At 37.4% G+C, this 24310-nt stretch overlaps 3 protein-coding genes across 6 annotated transcripts; 2 read left to right on the top strand and 1 right to left on the bottom strand.

Annotated features, from left to right (window-relative positions):
- The first annotated feature begins 1122 nt into the window (after positions 1-1122).
- LOC119991075 (DNA-directed RNA polymerase I subunit 1) lies at positions 1123-19356 on the top strand. Its single transcript, XM_038837265.1, has 20 exons — positions 1123-1489; positions 1653-1812; positions 1968-2279; positions 3500-3775; positions 3927-4097; positions 5342-5498; positions 7010-7200; positions 8657-8920; positions 9170-9258; positions 9382-9529; positions 9774-9992; positions 10174-10584; positions 10674-10818; positions 12173-12381; positions 13040-13242; positions 14612-14810; positions 14913-15205; positions 16178-16318; positions 16728-17556; positions 18469-19356. The coding sequence occupies exons 1-20, from the start codon at positions 1302-1304 to the stop codon at positions 19063-19065; spliced, it is 5202 nt and encodes a 1733-aa protein (XP_038693193.1). The 5' UTR covers positions 1123-1301; the 3' UTR covers positions 19066-19356.
- A 1047-nt stretch (positions 19357-20403) lies between these two features.
- LOC119991382 (transcription elongation factor TFIIS-like) lies at positions 20404-21219 on the top strand. The gene has a single exon (XM_038837745.1). The coding sequence runs from the start codon at positions 20404-20406 to the stop codon at positions 21217-21219; it is 816 nt and encodes a 271-aa protein (XP_038693673.1).
- Positions 21220-21717: 498 nt separating this feature from the next.
- LOC119991848 (60S ribosomal export protein NMD3-like) lies at positions 21718-24197 on the bottom strand. Of its 4 annotated transcripts, none has more exons than XM_038838341.1 (2): positions 24082-24197; positions 21718-23456 (listed from the first exon to the last, which is right to left on the bottom strand). In XM_038838341.1, exon 2 carries the CDS (start codon positions 23452-23454, stop codon positions 21922-21924), a length of 1533 nt encoding a protein of 510 aa, XP_038694269.1. In that variant the 5' UTR covers positions 23455-23456; positions 24082-24197; the 3' UTR covers positions 21718-21921. The 4 variants fall into 4 exon arrangements, with proteins under 4 accessions (XP_038694269.1, XP_038694270.1, XP_038694268.1 ...); XM_038838342.1 differs by having other exon boundaries at positions 21718-23459; positions 24082-24105; XM_038838340.1 differs by having other exon boundaries at positions 24026-24095.
- Between the last annotated feature and the right edge of the window lie 113 nt (positions 24198-24310).

Here is a 24310-nt window from a genome sequence, read left to right as displayed (position 1 = left end):
TAATAATATAAATTTTGATACATAGAATTAATGTATTCCTTTAAACAAATAAAATATTGTAACGTAATTAGTTAAAACATTAGTGTTATGAATGAGAGTATATGAGTTTGAACCCCATCAATAAGAAGTTTTTTTAAAAAATTCACATTTAATCTAATGAGTAATGAGTTAATTAATGTATTTATTAAATATATCATATTTTTAATCAGACACAATGAATATATTATATTTTCCAATAAGATAAAGGTCATAATTCAATATATTATATTGAATTCACTTCGTTTCCTAAACAAAAAATGTGAAGTAGCCTAGTTGGTAAGAGATTTTAGATTTTCATAAAGGTTATGAGTTCTATTCTTACCAAAAACGTTATTTTTTCCATTTATTCAAGGTTAACCGGTTCATACAAACCGGTTGGCTCGATTGGTTTAACCAGAAACCGCCAATTCTTACCAAAAATGTTATTTTCTAAGGTTAATTGGTTCATGCAAACCGGCCGGCTCAATCGGTTTAACCGGAAACTGCCTATTCTTACCAAAAAAATACCGGGTGGTTCAATCCGTTTAACCGGAAACCGGCCGGTTTCCATGAAAAACCGCCTGTTTCAAAATTCACCGGTTTTACATGTGCTGACCGGACCGGATGCATGCCCGGTCACCGGTTGGACCGGCCATACCGGCCGATCCGATCCGTTTTCAAAACACTTATTTTTTCCATTTATTCAAGGTTAACCGGTTCATACAAACCGGTTGGCTCAATTGGTTTAACCAGAAACCGCCAATTCTTAACCAGAAACCGCCAATTCTTACCAAAAATGTTATTTTCTAAGGTTAATTGGTTCATGCAAACCGGCCGGCTCAATCGGTTTAACCGGAAACTGCCTATTCTTACCAAAAAAATACCGGGTGGTTCAATCCGTTTAACCGGAAACCGGCCGGTTTCCATGAAAAACCGCCTGTTTCAAAATTCACCGGTTTTACATGTGCTGACCGGACCGGATGCATGCCCGGTCACCGGTTGGACAGGCCATACCGGCCGATCCGATCCGTTTTCAAAACACTAAAACGACATAGTTTAATCTTACTATCAACACTAGGAAACCGACGAACAGAACTGCTTTTAGATGTCCATTAAACCATCCCTAAACCCTAATCTCACCCTCTCCCACCCTCACCGTCTCACTCTGATCATCTCAATCGGTAGTACTGTTCCCTAGTTTCCCCTCCTAAATTCTTTTCGCATCATCTTTTCGGTCAACTCTTCAACTTCTACTTTGATTTAGTCTCAGAGATATTCCTGCAATGGCTCAAACCTCCGATGTAGTCACTGAAGAAATTGGTGGAGTTGTCTTCAGCTTTATGACCGATGAAGACATTCAGAAGCATAGCCTCGTGAGGATAACAAGTGACAGGCTTGTTGATACTGTGAACCAACCTGTTCCTGGAGGACTTTATGATCCTGCGTTGGGGCCGCTTGATGAGAGAACTCCGTGAGTCGTCGTAGTTGATTTTGTATCTATGTTTTGGAATACAATACTGTTTGTTTGTTTGTGCTTGATATTGATATCCGTCTTCTCTTTGTGCTGCAATTTGTTTTGGAATTTTGACGTATGTGGTTTACTGATGTTAGCAGTATTTTTTTCGGTGATGCAGTTGTAAGTCATGTGGGCAGGGGGCGTTTAATTGTCCAGGACATTGTGGTCATATTGACCTTCTTGTTCCTGTTTATAATCCCTTGCTATTCCATACTCTTTATACTCTTCTGCGAGAGGTGTGCTTCTTTTGCCATCATTTTAAGGCCAACAGAAGCCAGGTAATTTCAATTTTCTGCTATGAGGTTAAAGTAGTGTCGTTGGCCTTGCAGTTATGGTATTTCTACTCTTTTATTGTTTCTGTTGGATTACGTTTGCTGATTTGTTTGTCTTGCTTCTTCTTTTTCCCGTTTGGTGAACTTTATGTGAATTTAAGGTCAAGAAGTGTGTTTCTCAATTGGAACTCATCATAAAAGGTGATATTATTGGAGCTAAAAGGTTGGACTCATCCTCACTGGATGAATATCCAGAGGACAGCAGTGGAAGCCACGAATCAAGTTCCACAGTTCACTCTGGTGCACAATGCACTGATGATGATGCTTTGAAGCAGCAGGAATGGACTTCTATGCAGTTTACTGAAGCGAAATTTGTTTTGAATACCTTTCTGAACCTGAAAATTAAAAAATGTGAGAACTGCAATGCTAAAAGCCCTACGATCAGCAAACCCTTCTTTGGGTGGTTTCAAAAGGTATGTCTTTTCTGCTTCTTTTCCTGTTGGGGTTTTTCCAAGAATTTTCTTAGCGAGTGTACTACTTACGGATTCCTATTGACAACCAAAATTTAATCTCATGTTGAGAGATTGCACTATATTAATTCGTATTTATCCTGTATGCTTATCATTTTGTCTGAGTGATGAGGTGCTGGGTTGTTGTGCTTGTGTGGATTTTTGAACTTTGCTTATGAGTAAAAATCTCTGGTGTTTAATTTCAAGAAGATAAAAGTGAAGTAATACTAGAAGCTTTTTCATATGTTTCTTTCGAATGCAAAAGGATTTTTATTCAGGGCCACCATGGAGGTGAAATCAAAAGAAGAAGGATACAACAAGAATTACAAAGCCTGGCAAAAGGAAATACATATACTTGAAAGACATTTGGAATCTTTAAGAAAGACCTTGATACTTTTGACCTAATCCTTCAGTCCTGAAATCTTTAAGAAAGGCCTTGATACTTTAACCACTACTAACCCTTCAGAGTGATGCCTCTTGTATTGTGTCTTTATCATCACGGCATCCGTATTATTTCTTTTTGAGTTATTGGACCTTAATTTACTTAACCAAGTATATGATCGTGATCCGTAATCCATGAGTCTCGAGTTCGATGGAATATTATATTTTTGAGGACATAATTTGTTTCAGTATTTTGCTTTTGCAACCCTGCCTTAACTTTCAGTCATTATTAATAAAACACTTTTGACATGTACAACATAGAAATAGTGGCACGGTAGATTGTAGGCTTGACCACATTCAAGTAGGAAACACTAAAAAGAGAAGTGGGTGACCGAAAGAGGGCATGGTTGGAAGTGATAAGAAAGGACATGGTTTCACAAGATTGAGTGCTTATGGTTTCACCATTTGCTCTTTTGGGTTCAATGCAAAGGTTAAGACATATGAGAGCATAAGAAAGACTGTCTTTAATCTAATGTAATCGTGTGCGTTTCTTGGCACCTCCTGGGTGCCGTCTTCTATAAACTATCATTTTTCCATTAAAAGGAAAGGACATGGACACGATTGAACTAGTGGTGAACATAGTTTTTGACAGGAATAAATGGCGGAGCAGAATCCATGTGATGGATTCCTACTAACGTCTCTTGTGGATTCATGTATTAGCTATGTACTGTAATGCCTTTCCTGTTGAAATTGCTTTTTTACCTGCCCGTCTCTCTTCTCCTGTCTAAATTGATTTGCTGCAGGGTGGTGTTTCAGATGCACTTGCTGCAGCAAATGTTCTTAGGGGGTTCAGTGTGAAAGGGGCAATCACTGGTGGAGATGGAGCAACAACTGAGCTGGATGACGGTACTGATGCTTCGGGAGTGTTCTCAGTAAACAGTGGTGATGAAGCTGAAACACATTCCTCTCATGGGACTCCAGATAGTGGTAAAGGAAAGCATAGACGAAAAGGGAGAGAAGTACTCACAGCGTTCATTGAACAGAAGAATTTCTTCAAGGGATCCTTGCTACCTTCAGAAGTATGTATTCTGTCAGATTTGAGTTGGTGATTGGTACTTGCTTGATGTTTGGAAGTCTTGTTATGGTCATGGATGTAAGCAATTTAATCTCCTTTGAAACAACAACAGTTGTGATAAATACGATTTCTGCTCTTTTTTCTTTCAATTGCAGGTTAAGAATATCTTAAAGCTGTTATGGGAAAATGAAGCTCAACTCTGCTCATTTATTGGTGATATTCAGCAGAAGGGATTCGGTAAGCAAGTGGGTCCCTCGATGTTCTTTTTGGAGAAAATTCTTGTTCCTCCAATCAAATTCCGCCCCCTTGCGAGAGCAGGTGATTCTGTAAGTACTCAATTAAATTACACCACCTGCTATGAGATGATTTTCAATTATTTCATCTTCAAAGTTGGACAACTAATAGCAATCTCAAGTCAAGAAGAGCAATGAAACTCTCCTCTTCTTGAAATTCTATCTTAGCGCTTAATATTAATGATTGCTACTGTGATGGACCAATTGCAAGTCACTAACTGAATGGACAAATAATTACATTCTAAGTCCAGAAGAGTAATAAAAACTGTCCTCTTCTTGAAATTCTGTCTTAGCGCTTAATATAGATGATTCTATACTTTGATGGACCAACTTACAATCGTTAATATGATGTGATTGTAAGATACTAACTGTTACAAATTTAATGTTCTTGATACATATCAATTTAAACTTCAATAATGAGAGTTGTCCAAAGTCTCGCTGGAATTTGCCTCATTAGGATATTGATCTTTTGCAGCAGGGGATTTCCCTGTAGTATTACTGAATCCCTAGATAGGGTAATATTACTTGATTTAAAGGTTCCTATTTGCTCTAAGGGGAAGCACTCTTTTACTTTTGTCCTCGTTTAGCATATGCTTCTTCCTGTTTTGTGCTTTGCCACCATCAATATGCTCTAATTAGTTTGTACCTTCCTAAATTTGTTTAGTAGCTTCTGTTGTACTTTCTCACTAAAATAAATGAAACAAAAAAAGAACAGCTTCCTAGTGCACTAAAGCATCCTGTATATGACATCTGCTCCTGTGGTTTCATGGTTCAGAGTAATTGTGCATACCATGATTGGGAATATAGACTACTATACTTTATGCATATATGATGCTGATGCATTATGTAATCTATTAGGAGAGAGATATTACTTATTAAGTAGAATGGTTTAAATTAAAGAGAATTAGGATTTATATTGACGGCAGAGTCGGCAGACGCAGATCATGGTCACAAATTGAGTCTGGTAGTATCTGAACTCTATTTGTTTCTGAATGTACTTTACTTCTGAAGTAGAAGTTGGATGAGGATTATGAATTTAGTTCTGTTGGTCTGCTGTCTTTTTTTCTTTATCCCGAAAGCAAAAGAAGAATTTTATGATGAGTACTAAGTAAGTGCATCCCAAGAGCATAACATGGGAAAGAAATTGGCCGAAAATGAAACAAAACAAGAAAAGATTCATAATCAAGCTATTTGTAGTCTGAAGATTTTGGCTATCCTAAAAGATTTTGCCCATCCTTTTGATAATAGCATTATGCTTTGCTGTTTGGTGTCTACAGGTGATGGAGCATCCACATACTAATTTATTAGTTAAGGTGCTGAAGTCCAATATATTATTGGGAAATGCCATTGCTAACAGCGTAGACAAGTCTATGGAACGAAGGTGGATGGAACTTCAGCAATCTGTTAATATCTTGTTCGACAGTAAAAAGGCGGGTAAGTACAATTGTGGTATTACATTTCCTTGTATATTTCCGTTTGTTTTGTGTATAAGTTTTGATTGTGATTGAGTGCAATTTTACACACTTTAATTTTGCCAACAAAATTATATCCGAGGTTACGTCTCTAAATTGAGTTTGATACCTATGTTTTACAGTTTTCGCATAATAGGATATGCTTTTTATTACTTCTAGAAGATGTAAAGAAGAATCAAAGTTAAATAGAAGTTTTGTATAAACAGTGCCTTAGTGAATGACTTTAATTCACAATCTGTACACATGATGTGGGAAAAAATTTGACGCAAGAACAAAAATATTGATCTGGAGAAAAATAAGCCAAGTTAAAGAAAAATTAAGCTAAGAGAACAAAGCAGAGGAGCAAAGAGGGAGGAAGAAACAACACCGTGCTCCCTAAGGATCTTTGCTTGGTAAAGCATAGGTAAACAAGCTTTTTGCTTACATAATCTGATTATGTAAATAATAGTTCTCTAGTCTATACCAGAAGAAAATGAAGAACAAATATGCTGTTGTTATTTGTTGATTTTCGTTCTTGGGCAATTTTAGTTGAGTGCCTCATGACCCATATTATGATCTCAGCGAATGGTGGGTCAAGCCTATGTTGTGTGACAACATGGCATATGAGGAGAAGAAGTTTTTGAGATGTGTTGAGACTGTAAGGGTGGTGTTGTTCTTTCTGATGTGATTTATGGTTGCGGCTTGAAGACGGGAGTGGATGACTTCGTAAGGTGTGATCGATGAATTACATTGGAGAGATTCATTTGGTAGAGGGATTGGTAAAACAAGGCTCTGCTTAGTGCTTACCACTAACCCCATTTGAGTTTGTCACTTGCTTTTTTCTTTTGGGAGCCTAGCCATTTCATAGACAGTCTGCTTGTCTCCCTCATTAGTGGTGGGATCTGAGAAGAATGCTTCACAGGTCCAACCCATGACAACCTGTGATGTGTGGGTTGCAATGAACAATGAGCAAATTTATGCTTTATCTGAAAGAGCCGGTGTGTGTGTGGAATTGATCGTTGAATCAGGTGTAGTTCAATCCATCCTCACACACATGCATGCAAAAGTTTTTCAAAAGCATTGGAAAATAGAAAAAATTAGTTGTCCAACAGTCAATGCAACGCGATTTTTCAAAGCCTAATTTAATTGATCTACAAAAACCTCTGATGATGTTTGCCTCTTTGCTGATTGACCCGAAGTTATGTTTGACTCCATGGAAAATTGTATGTTATGGCTTTTCAGCTGAAATAAATGCATTGAAAAATGAAAACTGGAGATAAAATCCTCGTGGATACTTGAGTGTCCATAGAAATCCATTGATATTTTTGTAAAGGATATATACATTTCACATTATGCGCAGGTGAATAGTATGATGCTATTTTCTGTTTTTTGTCATTTATGATCAATTTCTGTCTAAATGTTTTTGTCGACTACACACACTCTCATATATTATATATGGCAGTGTGCTAAATTATCATATTCTTGACATGGTAGGTCAAGGTCAAAGAGATGTGCCTTCTGGGATATGTCAGTTGCTGGAGAAGAAGGAGGGCATGTTCAGGCAGAAAATGATGGGAAAGAGGGTTAATTATGCATGCCGTTCTGTCATATCCCCAGATCCTTATTTAGCAGTTAATGAAATTGGAATTCCTCCATATTTTGCATTGAGGTTAACTTATCCTGAGGTGAGTATGGATGGAAACGCTTCCGGTATAGATAATATCTTTTGGTTTGATTTCTATATTTTGTTCTGTGATAGTTTCATGTGTTCTGAATATGAGTGAATGATGCTAGAGCCAAAGTAGGACTGTAGCGGCTGTTGCTGTATTCTTTTGGTTTAAATGATTTGGTACGGCAGAGGTTTTTTAGTTTGCTATCTTTTATTCTATTATTTAAGGCTAGGATTATTTTAAATTATGAAAGGAGACAGGAAGAGGTACAACTAAGCTTTTTCTGTATGAGAAGTTGCAATAAAATGCTGGAGGAAGAGGATTTTTTGTTGTCTTGCAGACTGATACTAAGCTGCTTAAATGTTGTTGAAGCTTGTCTCACCTAACCTTTATTACTTCAATTTGCATTGACATTCGATGCACCTTCCCTTGTTGCAAATGCTTGCTGGCTCTTACATAGGGGGTACTGTGGATGTCAAAACAATGGTCAATTATTGCCTCCCCTTCCTTCTCACCCTCTCTCCTTTTCTGGATCAGCCCATGCACAATGTTGAAGTACTGTTCTTATCAAGTGGTAGCTTGTAGGTACAAGCTGTTGTATTGGCGTGATATGTTGTGGAGCAAGATTATTGCAGTTTTGTTTTTTTGTTGAATGTTTACTACACAAATTTCATGAGTTGCGTGGTTGAATACTCAATTTCTTTTTAACTAGGGGCGGAATTGAGACTTTGAAAAGTATTCATTATCCTGTTTAACACATTATGTGTATCTTCTTAGCAATTCATGCATGGCATATATAATTAAAATATATGAGAGACTTATAGGGGGGCAGGCCAGATGAGGATGTCATTCACTAAGAAGGAAAGAGGGAATTTTCTGGGAAATGGTGGTGGAGATTTGCATGGAGACTGTTTGTGGCTAGTAGTTGCTTGGAAACTTTGGGGAGTGGGTGTACTTCTTGACACCTTAGAAGTTTAATTAGATTCCTACAATTAGGAGAGTTAGTTTTTTTTGGGAATCGAAAAGAAGATTATTCAAGCACCAAGGATGACAAATAATTGTGAATGGGCTGATTCCGAAAGCAGGTTGTGCATAAGAGTTGAAATGCTATTAGGATTTTTTGCCTCTTTTGTAGATAGACTTGGAGTACTTTCCAAGATTTTATTTTATGATAAATGATAATTGTATTTTCTACGACATCGTCTTTACTTCACAGTACTTATTTTTAAAGCTCTTGAATAGATTACCACTGCGGTGCCAAACTGGCCTCTCATAACTCTTATTTCTGGTTCCTTTTACGGGGTGGTGAATTTTTGACAGCCAAGAAAATTATACTTGTAACAATTATATTTATCTATCATACTCTTGATCATGTTTTGCTTATCTTTATGAAGAAAATTGTTAATAGTTGAATGCCTTGATCTGAATCTTTACGTTTTACATTTTGCCTTTTGATTTACAATCTTTGTAGAGAGTGACTCCCTGGAATGTTGGGAAGTTGAGGGACGCTGTAATCAATGGATCAGAAATTCATCCCGGAGCCACACATTATGTTGATAAATTGTCCACTGTGAAATTACCAGCAAGCCGTAAGATGCGTATTTCTATATCAAGGAAATTACCTTCTTCGAGAGGAGCAGTGTTGGAACCTGGAAATGGTTGTGATCATGAATTTGAAAGAAAACTTGTGTATCGCCACTTGCAAGATGGGGATGTTGTGCTTGTTAATCGACAGGTATGACCAGTTAAATCTATATAGCCTGAATGTTATAGAGGCTTGATGATAGACTCAAGTTCTTTTGCTATTTGTCCGTGCTTATCATAATTAGAGGAATATGTCGGATGAGAACTTTCACTGCTGCAAAATGGGTCACTTACAATACATTTTTCCTTTTGATTCATGTAACTTGAATAACTACTTATAATTGCAATCATTCGCCGCCTTTGTTTTTGCTTTGATTTGGCTCATATTTTTGCATGTCAGCCCACGCTTCACAAGCCCAGTATAATGGCACACGTGGTTCGTGTCTTGAAGGGAGAGAAGACAATTCGGATGCACTATGCCAACTGCAGGTGTTTAAGTTGTATACTTCTATCATTTCTGCGTGTATATATGTGTATTTTCTATATTCTTTTCGGATATTTTACTTGCAAGTGCATGGCCAATGATGATTTTGAATAACTTGTCTTTTCCAGCACGTACAATGCTGATTTTGATGGTGATGAAATGAATGTTCATTTCCCCCAAGATGAAGTCTCACGTGCAGAAGCTTATAACATTGTTAACGCCAACGATCAATATATCAGGCCATCCTCTGGTGATCCAATTAGATCCTTAATTCAGGTTTTATTCACAATTTAACAATATCCATCTTTGGTTTTCTTTACTGAAGGATATTATGGCAATGTATATCTTCTCATTATTTTCTTTTGTAGCATGGATTTTTCCAGTGTCATATTAATTTGTTCAGCCCTTTTTGGTTTATGGTTGACAAATATTTTATTCTCTACAGTTTTTATTTTGTGTTTTCCTTGTTCATCAGCAAAGTTATGTGTAATTATTTTCTTTTGCCTTCTAAATTCATCAGGATCACATCATAAGTGCTGTACTTCTCACGAAGAGGGATACCTTCTTAAGTCGTGATGAATTTAATCAGCTTCTTTATAGTTCTGGTGTGGGTACTGGTGGATCAGTTTCATTTGCTGGAAAACCTGGAAATAAAGTTCTGATCTCTAGTTTTGAGAATGAGATGGAGTCTCTTTTGCCTACTATATGGAAGCCGGAGCCATTATGGACTGGTAAACAGGTTAGAACCGCATTGAAATTGATTTTGAGATATGTAGATGACTTGTTGGTTTTAAAGTGTGAGAGATCTGTTTTCCAGTATTCCCCCACTAATCTGATCTCTGTAGTGCTTAGTTGAATGTAAACAGATGCATGTGAGATAAATCAGTTGGACTTTCTGTTGCTAATTAATATTTTTGTAGGTCATTTCTGCTGTGCTGAATCATATTACTCGTGGTAGACCTCCATTTACAGTTGAGAAAGGAGGGAAAATCTCTCATGACTTTTTTAAGAGTAGAAGTAATGAAGAGAAACTGAACACTGAAAAGGATGTTGACTTAAAGAAACTGAGTGGTAAGAAAGACAATGGTGAAGACTATTTAAGCAAAGAAAAAATAGTTGGTGGAGATAAAATGCACAAAGGGAAAAAGGATGATAAGGAGCCTGATGAAGATAAGTTGTTGATCTATAAAAATGAGTTGGTTCGTGGCGTGATTGACAAGGCGCAGTTTGCTGATTATGGTTTGGTTCATACAGTACATGAGCTATATGGCTCAAGTACTGCAGGCCTTTTGCTTTCTGCATTGAGTCGATTGTTTACTGTATTTTTGCAGGTCAGAATGCTTTGGGTCTATATTATTTGTTTTAAGCATTTTGATATCTTTTTTTATTGTAGTTTGATCAATTATTGTTTCTCGTCCAGATGCATGGTTTCACATGTGGAGTGAATGACCTTTTAATAATTAAAGCCAAAGATGAAGAAAGGAAGAGTCAACTTGAAAGTTGTGAAGAAATCGGTGAAAAAGTTCATCGTGAATTTATTAAGGTTCCCGAAAATGTTGTAATAGGTATGCTGATTTTTGAAGAGTTTTTTTCTCACTGAAAATGTTTGATACAGCATTAATGGTTAGTAATTTAGAATGATGCATTTATGTGGAAGTATTGAGGTTTTTCCTGTCTTTTTAAAAAATTTTAAGCTATGAATCTAACTTTTATTTTCCACTAAGCAGTATATACTATTCTACTGTGTCTGTGAATTGGTTTATTAATATTTGCAAATCCAGTAGACTTGATTTTTCAAGTTTGATTAGGGTTGATCTGGTAGATGAAGCTTATATGGGTCCATGAATTTTATATTGACCATATATTTAACTGAATTGATAAGACATGATTGTCTTCTGGTTAATCACAGAAACATACTGTTGAGGATTACTTTATATACTTTCTTCATCCTTTTTAAGAACTAATGTTAATAAGTAATCATATTGGAGCTTCTAATCACGTGGTTATTTCAACTAATATTTCTTACAAATTAAGGTCATTGCCCCAAGATGTTGGGGCATGATGCTTTGATGATGATGATGATGATGATAGCCAAGTAATATAAAGCTATTTAGGAACCAAGCAAATCTTTAAGGACATATAAGATGAGGTATCATCTAAAAATAGGGAAATATAATATCTTAGGACATATAAGAATGAACTACAGTCTACATAATATATTAGTATAATTTATTTATGTGTAATATAGTAGGGTACACGATTCCCATTCCATTCCCACTCCCTTTGTTGTACATACATTTTGCAGTGATCATTTCCATTCACCTCCTTGTTTCTACTACCAGACATGATTACTTCATCTACATACCCATACCATCCCCTTTCCTCTCCCATTACTATTCCTTTTCTTATTTCCCATGATACAAAATGTGATGTTAGATGGATCAGAGCAAGTACTAAGAAGGTTTAAATTAGAATAAGCCGGGTAAAGAACTAGAGAACTCCTCAGACTCTGTCTTTCATAAGATTTTTTTCTAACCTTCCAGCCAAAACCCTGCAAAATGCTAGGCACTGTAAGACAACACCCTAACATTCTCTTGAAACTCAGTTAGGCATCGCAAAGTGGTATGCCACTTGAAAGCATCTAGGTAGTTGCTAGCATACATAACTATTATTGAGGCGAAAAAGAAAATGACGTCTTCCTACTTGTTCAATGCTAACCACTAGTATGAAATAGAAGTGATGCCCTTGTCACCATAGTACATTTGATCAATCAATATCTCCTCTGGAATATTTCTTGTTGAGTGTGTAACTTGTATTTTGTTTAACTTTCTTGGTTTTTGGTTGTTCTTTGCTTTTTATTATTCAATGTAGCTGATGATGGTCATTGACTTATGATAGCTTGATTCATCTGACTTCCAGATCCACTAGACCTCCAGTTTGATATTGAGAAAACCATACGCAGAGATGGGGAGCCAGCCATGACCTTTTTGGACAGGAAGATGACTAGTGGTCTTAATGCAAAAACCAGCTCTGGGGCTTTAAGTGAGCTATTATCTGAGGGTTTGTTAAGACCATCTGGAAAGAACTGTATTTCTCTAATGACTACCTCTGGGGCGAAAGGTAGTAAGGTTGGTTTTTGCCCGTCTTTTCACACTCTCTTCAGCTTATTCACGTTATGTTGGTGTGTCGGTCATTGCGTACATGGCATCATAAAGAGATTGTGATATAGGGAAAACCCCGGCTAGAAAATTTTTTGATTGGAAAATTCTCTGTTTTTGTCTTAGAAACAAGATGGATATTAAATCTGGATTGATACTGAAGCATGATATAAAAAAGACTTTTCTTATCAAATTTATCAATTATTTGATAATTATTAGAGAGAGTCTTCTTTTTATTACCTTTTGTTCCGGGTCTCAAAGGGGCGTGGAAACACATAAGAACTCTTGAATGGAAATGGAAAGAAAACAGCTTCTAAATTCGCAGTAAAAAGAATCTTTTAATCAATTAGTTTTAGAAATACATGCATGCCCCCCGGTGCATGTCAGTGTCCCTGTTTTCATGTCAATGTTACCAAGGAGGTTTACTGACTGCAGAGTTTTTTGTTATCAAGGTCATTGATAAGTCTTGTATGTGCACAATGTGTTGGTGTATATGCCAAACGTGGCATAAACAACTCCATCGGAACTAGTTTCTTCCTGATACCATCAAATCTAGTTTGTTAATAAGATTCTTGTTTGGACATAAATAATTATTGTCTCTTTCGTTTGTTGTCATTTTCTTGAGTAGGTGAATTTCCAACAAATATCTTCCCATTTGGGTCAACAAGAATTAGAAGGCAAACGAGTCCCCCGTATGGTGTCTGGAAAGACATTACCGTGCTTTCATTCATGGGATTGGACTTCTCGAGCTGGAGGTTTTATAACTGATCGATTTCTTAGTGGACTTCGTCCTCAAGAGTACTACTTCCATTGCATGGCTGGTCGTGAAGGGTAAATCAAATTTCAGCCTTTAGATTCTGTCACGATACATTAAGAAATTGTACCTCCTTATTAAAGCTGTAAATTGTAGGATAGTTTAATGCAATAGATATGTTGTCATTTCAACGCTCTGTGAAGTCATTTCATCGCATTAGTTAGAGCTAATACCTGAAGTCATGCAGATGCATAGCATCATATCTCTTGTGCATTTTGCGAGGAAGTAGTTTTAGAATTGAGGTAGCTTGTAACTCTTATGTCACACTAGATGGGTGACATGCCCTTAATGTGTTGTTACTTTTAGATTGATTCCTTGTTTTGCGCGGGGTTAGTTGACTCATTTTTTAAAGAGGAATGGAATAGATCAATCCTTGACAACGCTCCAAGGGCAGCCCTGCCCTTTTAGCTCTTAGGTAAGTAAGCTCCTTGCTCTTTCTCCGGAAGCTAATCCACCCCAATACAACCTGTCTGGCCTTTCACAAATCTTGCCTTTCTACCTTCCCTATTTACTCCATGAATTAGTAGTGTCGACCTGTCTTTTCAGCGTAGAAACTTAAAGGTTCAGGAGCTGAATCATCATAGACAAAAAAAAAAAAAAGAAGAAGAAGAAGAAAGAAGAAATGCTCATTATTTGCATGGGAAGAATACCTTTATCAAAACTGGAAGGAAGGGGACCAGCTTTAGAGTCAGAGGTGAGGTGAGGTGACAGAGAAAAGCTTGGATGTCTGTGATCCCCCTTTCTAGGCAAGCAAAACTCCGTGAATTGGCAGAAAGGGTGTTCAAACCGGGTGTTATTATGTTGGGGGGTAAGGTCAGGAGGGTATGAGGATGACTGCAAATAAAATAGAGAAGATCAGATGCATTGTGTTTATTTATGTGTGTTCTTATTAACCCTGAGCTTGTAATTTTTCTCAATGTGGCTTCTTTTATTTTTTGAAATAGAGACTCCATGTATGCCAACAAGATAACATCTGGTAAATATGCTAGTCCAGCATTCACAACTATCTATTATTAATTTTGGAATGGCTGGTGCTGGATCTGTGTACTGGTTTTGCATTATGCAAGTATCTGTTTATTTATAGTTTGCGAATCTTCTTTATCATTGCTTATCTATTTCTTTTCTTTTCTTCTTTGTGCATCTCAAAGTTTTCGGTCGTTTTTTCAGGTTCATCAAAATATTGCAGAAGATGCTTTTTACAGTTACTCCATTATTGACTACTTTTTATTCTTTTTTGCTGTCTATAATATCGTTGTGGTTTTGAGTGCCATTAATGATTATAGATATAGAGTGTTTTAAATGATTTATGTACTCAAATGGCATAGTGTAGGCTTCCCATATTGGTTGTCATTTCCTTACTTACATTTATGTCTTTATATATCATAGGTTAGTAGATACGGCAGTCAAAACATCTCGCAGTGGATACCTCCAAAGATGCCTAATAAAAAATCTGGAGTGCTTGAAAGTCGGTTACGATCATACTGTCCGTGATGTTGATGGTTCCATTGTTCAATTTCAATATGGAGAAGATGGTGTGGATGTCCATCGAACAAGTTTTATTGGAAAATTTGAAGCACTGGCAGCAGTGAGATCTTGTTCTCATCTTTTTGAACGTGAATTGGAAATACTCATTGATTGTCAGTTTGTCACCATAACTCTCTTTTGTTTTTCCCCCCTATTTTTGCAGAATCAGGAATTGCTTTACAAAAAATGTGGACAACAAAAGGACAATGGAAGTTTGGATATTCAGCTTGATCCATCTAATAACTACATTACAAAGTTGCCTGTTGCACTTCAAGAAAAAGCTGAAAAATTCATGGGCGGTTTATCCTTGAATGAGCGGGTTTCTTCTAATTTAGTAAAACAAGATGACCTAATAAAGTTATTGAAGCTCAAATTCTTGCTAAGTCTCGCCCAGCCTGGGGAACCAGTAGGTGTGCTTGCTGCTCAGTCTGTAGGAGAACCATCAACACAGATGACGTGAGTTTTTCTTGACTTCATTAGTTCATCTCTGAATAAATGCTTCTGTTAATGATACATAGTTTGATGTTTGATATACGTTACTGGTTTCTAGTAGAGATGGATGTGTTGTTCTCAAAAACCAAATGCAACACATACATTCTCAAGAATGTTTCATGTAGACTCAGGCGTAACAACAAATATTTGACATTTGTCTGTTGAGCTTATTTATGAAAATCCCATTTTAATAGTAATATAATTACTCAGCCAAAATTTATCAACTGTCAACATGTTCCTGTATACTGTAGTTGTTTTGTAAAAGAAAGTTACATATTACACCTATATAAGGTAACAGCTTCCCTTGACATGCATATAGCTGTTTAAAAATGTGGGTATTCATATTCTAATGCCTAAGTACTTTATTGCTCGTGTATAGTGATGTACGCATTATTTCAAATACATCTTATTGTGTTTTATGCTTGTCCATAATTTTAACTCCTTATATTTCCTTATAGACACATCAATACTTGAATTGGCAGTAACAATTAACGCACCTTTTTTCCTATGATGATTTGCTCATTTTGTGGAGCAATATTTTTCCAAAAGCATGTTTTCTACATATATGAAAGTACCTATGACTGGCCTTCTTCCTTCAGGACTAATTGAAAATCATTGATTGGTATGCGGTACAAGGCCGTTGTCTTTTTATTGCTTGGATTCAGTTGTTTAGGTGCGAGATGATGATCTGATATGGAATACGATGATAAACAACAGCTTCACTTTAACCTTCTACTTTGCAATGATATAAAAAATGCTAGGAGATATAAGGGGATATGACTTATGAGTTATAACCCATTATAGAGACAGCATATCATCTGCTAATATAGAATAAATGCTCCCCATTTATCCAATATCCTATTTTATATATTTTGCTACTTCGGTCTTATTTTGTTTATCTACTGTATGTGATTATGTGGATATGATAACTTGCAGGTTGAATACTTTTCATCTGGCTGGCCGAGGTGAAATGAATGTGACTCTTGGAATTCCTCGTCTACAAGAAATATTTATGACTGCTTCAGCTCAAATTAAAACTCCAGTGATGACATGCCCCTTGCAAGAAGGGAAAACAGAGTGAGTTCTATAAAATTCATAATGGACTTTTGGTAAAGTACATTCATTCTTCCCCTTGTAGGAATCAGTATGTATGTCGTTGAAATCTTCCAAGAAAAAGGCTTTGTGCAAACAAGGAGATATTGGCTGATCTAGAAATTGAATGTCGACAATCTGGATATTTGGACTGTTTCTTCGTCGAAATATAACTAATTTATCAACAAAATATTTAGAAAAAGAAGTCAATAGATAAGGAAATTGTCTTATGGATCTGGCGCAATTGAAAGGATGCTTGATAGATGATATCACTGTTCCAAAATTATAAAAAATAAAAAGTAAAACCAGAAAGAAAAATAAAAACATGATGCTTCTTCCTTCCTCCTTTTTACTTATATTCTTCATTCAAAATTATGCTTATATTCATTTGCAGGAATGATGCTAACCGTCTTGCTGATAAATTGAAGAAGATAACTGTTGCAGATATAATAGAGAATATGGAAGTTTCCGTTCTGCCATCGGCTGTGGAGAACAATCAAATTTGTCGTATTTACAAGCTTAAGATGAAGCTTTACAAATCTGAGCACTATCCCAAAAACACTGATATTACGGTAGAAGATTGGGAGGAGACCCTAGAAGTTGTATTTGTAAGGGAATTGGAGGACGCGATAGAGAATCATCTTTCTTTGCTGTCCAAAATCAGTGGCATTAAAATTTTTGGGCAAGCAAAAGCTTCAGGTGCGAAAGATGAAGATGGGTCTGTCAATGAAGCGCGTCATGGGGAAAACGATGACAATGATGATGATGGCGATGAGGATGATGCTGGTGGTGAGGCTGAGGATCTTGGTTCCTATGCTCAAAGGCAAAAGTTGCAAGCAAGTGATGAAATGAATTATGATGATGGTTCTGAAGAGGAAGGTGAAACAGATCAGGATGATGTGGAGCTGTCATCCAGATCTGAAGGTGAAACTAATTGTGTTGAGAATGAGACTGAGATTAGCAAGGATAAAGAGATGAGCACACATGATGATGAAGGTGAGATGATTGAAAGTCAAATTCTTAGACGCTCCACTAAGCATGAATCGAAGCTCAAGAAGAAGCATGAGTCAAAGGACAAGACCAAATCAAGAACCAAAAGAAAGAAGTCCAGAGCAGCATTAGTCAAAAAGGAAACTGATCGAGCAATCTTTATTGAAGCTAGTGGATTTCATTTTGAGGTTCATTTTCAATTTACGAATGAACCTCATCTTTTGCTGGCGCAGGTACTTTGACTTCTGTATCCTCATATTTCCTCAAATTCCATATCATGCTCACATTTCTATTTTTTCCGCTTGTGCACAAAATTTCTGACTCCTGCTAATATCTGCATTTTTATCATCTGTTGTAATCTGTTTAATGCACTTTTGAGAGACAATGAATTGTGTTACTCGAGGAAGTAGACAAAGCTACTTTAAATATAAAATGTTTCTTAAGCTTTCAACAATCTTAAGGTAAATTATATGACTCATGAGAGGTACTTTTTATCCTGAGTAGCTGGGGCAATCCTGAGGAACAAGGACTTACCATATATGTGTGTCTAGTAAACAATACCTATGCACAAGGCTCCTGCAGTTGGGGGTGGGGGGTGGGGGATGGACAAGATGTATGCAAACCTTACCTCCTATATTATATATGTGTGTCTATGTGAATATATATATATATATATATATATATAGCCAGTTTACTTTCTTTATAATATTTAGGGAGAGCAACAGTAAATGGATGCACAACATCAATAGCTAGTGCTCCTCTTTTGGCTGAACTTTCAAGATTTTCTCTGTAGTGATGCTAGAGGTGTTATAAAGAAGGTGATAACACAATCCATGAAGCATGTGGCCTTTTAGATTGCATTATTTCTTGAAAATTCCAACACGTCTACATAAATATCATAGTGTATCTTCACTCCATAAAGTAAGCGACCTTTCAACTATCTTTTGGTCAGAAAGCGCAAATTTTGAATCAATTGAAACTTCAGAAAAATAGAAAGCTCATGGACTGCCTTTTATAAAGGATGAGTATAGTTTAGCATGACGATAATGTTGTTTTAACGCGTGGCATCTTTTCCATCTTCATTATTTTGTTTATCATATCTTATCGTCATCACTACATGTAGTCCCTTGTTTTGTATTTTGTAGATAGCTGAGCGGACAGCTGAAAGGGTTTACATTCAAAGATACGGAAAGATTGACAAGTGTAGAGTGACGAATTGCAAAGAAAATCAAGTGATTTACTATGGTAAAAATCCCAAGAGAAGGAATGATGTCTCATCTGAAGAGAAAGAGAAAATCCCTGCTCTGCATACGACTGGAGTGGATTTCAAGGCACTTTGGCAAATGCAGGATCACCTTGATGTCAGGTATCTGTATTCAAACAGTATTCATGCAATGCTAAATACTTATGGAGTGGAAGCTGCCAGGGAGACCATCATCAGGGAGGTAATGCATGTTTTTGGTTCGTATGGGATATCTGTCAATATCAGGCACCTAACACTTATTGCCGACTACATGACCCACTCTGGGGGGTATCGGCCAATGAATCGACATGGGGCCATAAAAGACTCTATATCTCCTTTTATTAAAATGTCTTTTGAGACAGCGTCCAAGTTCTTTGTTGAGGCCGCATATCTTGGGGAAAGGGACAATTTGGACACCCCATCTGCTAGGATCTGTCTTGGTTTACCGGTGAAATTGGGAACTGGATCTTTTGAATTGATGCAGAAAGTTGAAATTTGATATATGGTGAAATATATATTTGTTCCTTTGTCAATCTATTGCTCGAGTGTTATATATAATGATTAATGAATTAAGTTTTTCCTCATCGTTAATGAGTCAGCGTGCTCAGTTTTGTATTACGATGGGTGGTTTATGTTAAATTCAACCTATGTCATATGTCTACAAGGGAGAAAGAAGAGAGATGTAATGTTTTAGAACAATCAAAGTAGTATTGTGAGTGTACTGATGTATACCGTGTCCCTTGCACATATATAAGATTCAAATCCCCTATTATTTAATTTATTTTTCTATGACTATTGTAGCTGAAATTCATGCCCCTTCATTTTTTTTTCCCTTCTGCAATTATGTGTGTGTATATATATATTTGGAGTACTTTGTTCTCCATCCATCTGATTCCCTTGCCTCAATCAACACAATTATTGGAATATTCATGCGATTCAGGCTCTGCTGGACTCCGACGACTGAACGGGCGCGCTGTGTGATCTTGTTTATGTTTCTTCTGTTGGAAACTTAAGGGCACATTCAACTGGGAAATCACGAGTGATATTGTGGTCCAAAGACATCATATCGTCATCGACTAAACATTCGCTGAAGCACACATTGAGGTGGGGTTCTAACTTCTACGCATTTGCAACAACACTTGAAAATGCAAAAATCCAAACTGTCAGTTACCCCACAAATTTAGAAGAAAGTATCTGAACTGCTGAACAAACCCTTTACTGCTATCCCACATTGAAAAGATGGGACTCATTGAAGAAGTGTCACCATATAATATTGGACAATCCTAACATTAATAAACCGGTTTTTCAATTGTTATGGGCCTAACTAATCATTGGAAAACCGATTTATCAATGCTAGGATTGTCTAATATTATATAGTAACACTTCATTGAGCCTTTTTTTTTGATGTGGGATGTATGACAGGCTGCTACTACTCTCAGGCGCTCTAACCACACAAAAATTGGCGGGAAATACTGGATTCTGGCATCTGGGTTCGGCTGGGGAAATTAAATAGACACGAAATAGTGTCCGAGAAGGGGGCAAAAACATATCGAGTCGGGTCGGGTTACGACAACTCAGTACGGCGCGACTCTAAACGAACCAAAACTTGCCGCGTTAAATTAACGGCAACCAACACCGACTTGTGTTAGGAAACTGAAACTAGGATTCCTAAATCCAAAACCTAATCATGGAAGAATTAGTAATACAGATCAATATGTATATACACATATCGGCTTTTTCTACATTCATTGAATCCCTATCTTGCTCTCTGTTTTTCTGGCAATCTCTTGTTCTCTTCTTCATCATCTGGAGACACCATCACTGATTACTGCGATCAATGGAAAGGGAGTTGCTGCGTTTGATTGACGTCGCTAGGAGGACTGCCATGGCTGCTTCCGCAATCAACAATGTCTCCCATTGTGAAGCCGAAGTCTTTCGTTGTTTGGATGCCCTGAAAAGGCTCCAAGACTTCCCGATGACACCCAGTCTTATTGAGTCCACTCAAGGGGAACTCTTCCCTCTCACGAAGCATCCCATCGTCAAAATTCGAACTGCCACCGTCTCTTTGATTTCGAAATTGAAGAACACAGTCTCTGATGCCAAACAGGACAAGAAAATCATCGATGATACCAGAGAAACCAAGACTATCGTCAGAGGAAACCTGGTTATCCGTCTCAAGCTTCATCGAAAACCAACTGCACCAACCTGCGATTCCGCGACGATGTCTCCGACTCAAAAGAAAGCCTCGCCTACCAATCCAGGCAATATCGATATCTCACGAGACAAAGTGAGAGAAGTTGTTCAGGATTCTCTCTCTAAAGCTGTCGCTGAGAATGGCAGAGTGAGTGAAATCAACCCAAGTGTTTTGGCAACCAAGATTGAGTCGGTTATGTACAAGATGATGGGTTCCTTCAATGGCCCAAAAAAACTCAGGTACAGATCAATATTGTTCAATCTCAAGGATCCCAAAAACCCTGACTTGAGGAGGAAGGTTCTCCATGGGAAGGTTACACCAGAGGCTCTCGTAAGCATGACCACGGAGGAGATGGCTAGTCGTCAGAGGCGGAAGGAGTACAAGCAGATTAGGAAGAATGCTCTAGCTAAGAAACACATCGAAGCTAAAAATCCAGAACAACAAGAGATGGAGCTCTGACATGTTGTGAGTTCTTTCTGCTCAAAACTAATTGTCTTCTTTATGTATTCATTGAACTCTTTTAGAACTTTTTTGTAAATTGTTATTATTAATGATATATTCACAAATTGTTTATACGTCTACTGGTCTACAGTGCAATATGTTCATGAGTCTGTTTCTGGGTGTGTGGGTTTTACATCCCACAGCAATTTTGTCTGGTTTTTCAGTTGGATTTTTTCCCAGAAAACTGTAGACATTCTGAATATAATCGTTCAGGGGCTTTGATCTCAGCAACAATATGTACAAATGTACATATTCAATAAAAAAAAAAAAAAAGTGACTGTTCACTCCTATCCGCTTAACACGAGCTTTTGTTTGAAGCCAAATCTCCAAAATAAAAATGAAACTGTAATAAGCCTGGTATTCCACACAAACTAAAAGACAAGGTATCACCAAAACAACTAGAAAACAAGGTAACATAGTAAAACAACCTTGGTGGCTGCAGTTGCAACTATGAGGTACCCACAAAACAATGTGAAAGAAATGTAGTATGACCACATAGATCTTGTGACAGGAACAAAATTGTTTTCCAATCATATGGAAACATTTATTGCTTTTCGAATAACGAAAGTAAAAATCATAAAATAAGTAACAGTACAAATTAACTAATGTTATAAAGACAGAGCTCACAAAACGACACAGTTAAGCAGGCCAAAATTCTTGTCACTCTCTCATGCTCTCGTCTCCATCTTCCTCATCACTTATCTCGAGATCAGCAAGCAACTCTTCCAGAGGAACAGAAGGTAGATCTTCTCCATCAGTCATGGATGCAACCTCAGAGGGCTGATATTCTTTATTACGGTACAATGATATATTGAACCTCATCTCAGGGTTCTCCTCCAAATCTCTCAAGAACTGTTCATACTCAGAGCTCATTTTCTCTTGATCGGCTCTACTCTGGGATTCATCAACTTCCATGTTGAGAGACCTCAGTTTATATGGACGTGCCTTCCCACGCTTCCTATGGCGCTTCTCTTCATAGCTCTTCTTCATCAAGATTGCTTCAGGAATGTTGAGACGCTTGTGCTTGTCCAACTCAATATCATTACTATTAGCGCCATATAAGTCATAACCAAGAGCATAATCCCCAGGTCTCAATAGATAACCTAGGTGTGTTCTTATATTGAAAATTGTATCATTCTTCCCAAAATCTGACACACGAGCCACTTGGCAATCAGCTAGAACATACTTAGATCCACCAATATTAACTTCAGAAGAAATAGGCTCCAAGTCCAATATAATGTATTCCACAAGCTGCCTGCTAGTGAGTAGGGACTTAAAAGATACCCTCCAATACTGGTCCGCATCCAAGAAACAGTGCCTAAGAGTGAATGGATCTAGCAAAGCAATGGCGTTTGTCACTTTTGTGCAGATCACAAGAGGACCAATATTTCCTAAACTACTAGCAAGCTTTGGTGGAAGACAGATCAAATCCTCACGGCAGATTGGGGATATTTCAACAGAGAAAGTGTACTTGTAATTATAGTTATTGCTCTTAGAATCATGTGAGACGAGCTGTTTGTCATGGCGACTCCGAATGGGAGCAACTTTACCCACAAATTCCACAAATTTCACAGCATGACTGCGATTAGAGAAGAAAAAATCAATACCTTGATCCATCTGCTTGATTTTAATGGCACGAACAGCAGCATCATGCTTCAGAATCAGCTGCTCCAGATAAAAAAAAGTCCTTCTGTGAGACACATGTTGACGGAGTTGCACAGCAGCAACCCACTGATCAGGATTGGCCTGAACCCTTGTGCAAGATTCACACATGTTCTCCTGCTGAACATACTCGACAATGTATGCTTGTTCAAGTATCGCACCATTTAAAACCTCTTTCTGAACTCTCAGCCTAATTTTGATCCTCTTAGAGTGGGGTTCAGTCCAAACAAATTCTGCATGCACTAACCTGACCTTATTCAAATTCTTCAGCCTCTTAACACAAAAGGTCAACAGCTCTTTTGACTCTAACTGGGCTTTAATCCAAGTTCTCGGCGGCTGCAGGTAGTTATCACACTCAGGGCAATGCAGAATGATCACATTCTTCTGTAAACCTTCTGTGATATCAACTTCTGATCGTAAACATTTCACGCACATATTGGCAGCATTTGGCTCCATTGGGACACCACATTTGCAACACAAAACACTACCAATGGTTTGAGGAACCGTAAACATCCCCGCTTCTTCGGCCATGGCTGCTGATTGCAAAATCGAGAATAGTAAATTTCAAAGAAAACCGAACTAGAAAATAAAATCGGGTTAAGAAGAAAACAGCAAGCAAGCCACCCTTTACGTTTTTGCAATTAAAAGTTCAATTCATGAACTATACTCTGCTTCTCTCCCCATCCAAAATCTCAGAGCAATCAAAATACCCAAAACCTAGCATGTTAGACATTAAAGTGAAACCTTTGCAGCCACCATTCCTCAGACTATACTGTAATTAAGCAATAAACATAAAATGAATATACGGCATATTAAAAATATCAATAAGACTATTTAAAACCACACACACACACACATATATAATTTCCTACCCTCCTATGAAAGCCAAAACGGAATACAGAACATTCGGGAAACCCAAAAGAAGAGAAAAGCGAAGTGACACTCAGTGCATCAACCTCTGTTTTTTTTCTCATTGCATACCATTCAAAGATTGAATTTTTGCAGTCAAGAATCAAACACATCATTTCATTACAAAAAAAAAAAAACCACAAAATATAGACTACGATTAAGAAGAAGGAAAACAATATGTGTTTGTCACTACCAGATTGATATGCCGCAAGACAGAAAGTGAACATATAAATTGAAAGGAAAGCTTGCCTTCGTGATTTAGTTCGGGCGTGGGCGTGGGCGTGGGCGTGGGCGTGGGCGCGGAGGCTTCGTGGTCCTTCTATAATCGCAGACGGAAGGCGAGATTAGGGTTTTAGACTTCAATTGCGATTTTGCTTCAGCCTTCAGGCGTTAAATGTATTCATATTTTACTCCATTTTTCTTTTAAGCTACAATAATGGGCCGACAAATTGGCCCAGAGGGTAATGGGCCGACAAAT

This window comes from Tripterygium wilfordii, chromosome 22 (genome assembly GCF_013401445.1).
Source record: "Tripterygium wilfordii isolate XIE 37 chromosome 22, ASM1340144v1, whole genome shotgun sequence".
NCBI lineage: Eukaryota > Viridiplantae > Streptophyta > Magnoliopsida > Celastrales > Celastraceae > Tripterygium > Tripterygium wilfordii.
The sequence above is the reverse complement of the archived record's forward strand: the minus strand, read 5'-3'. Positions and strand labels throughout refer to the sequence as shown.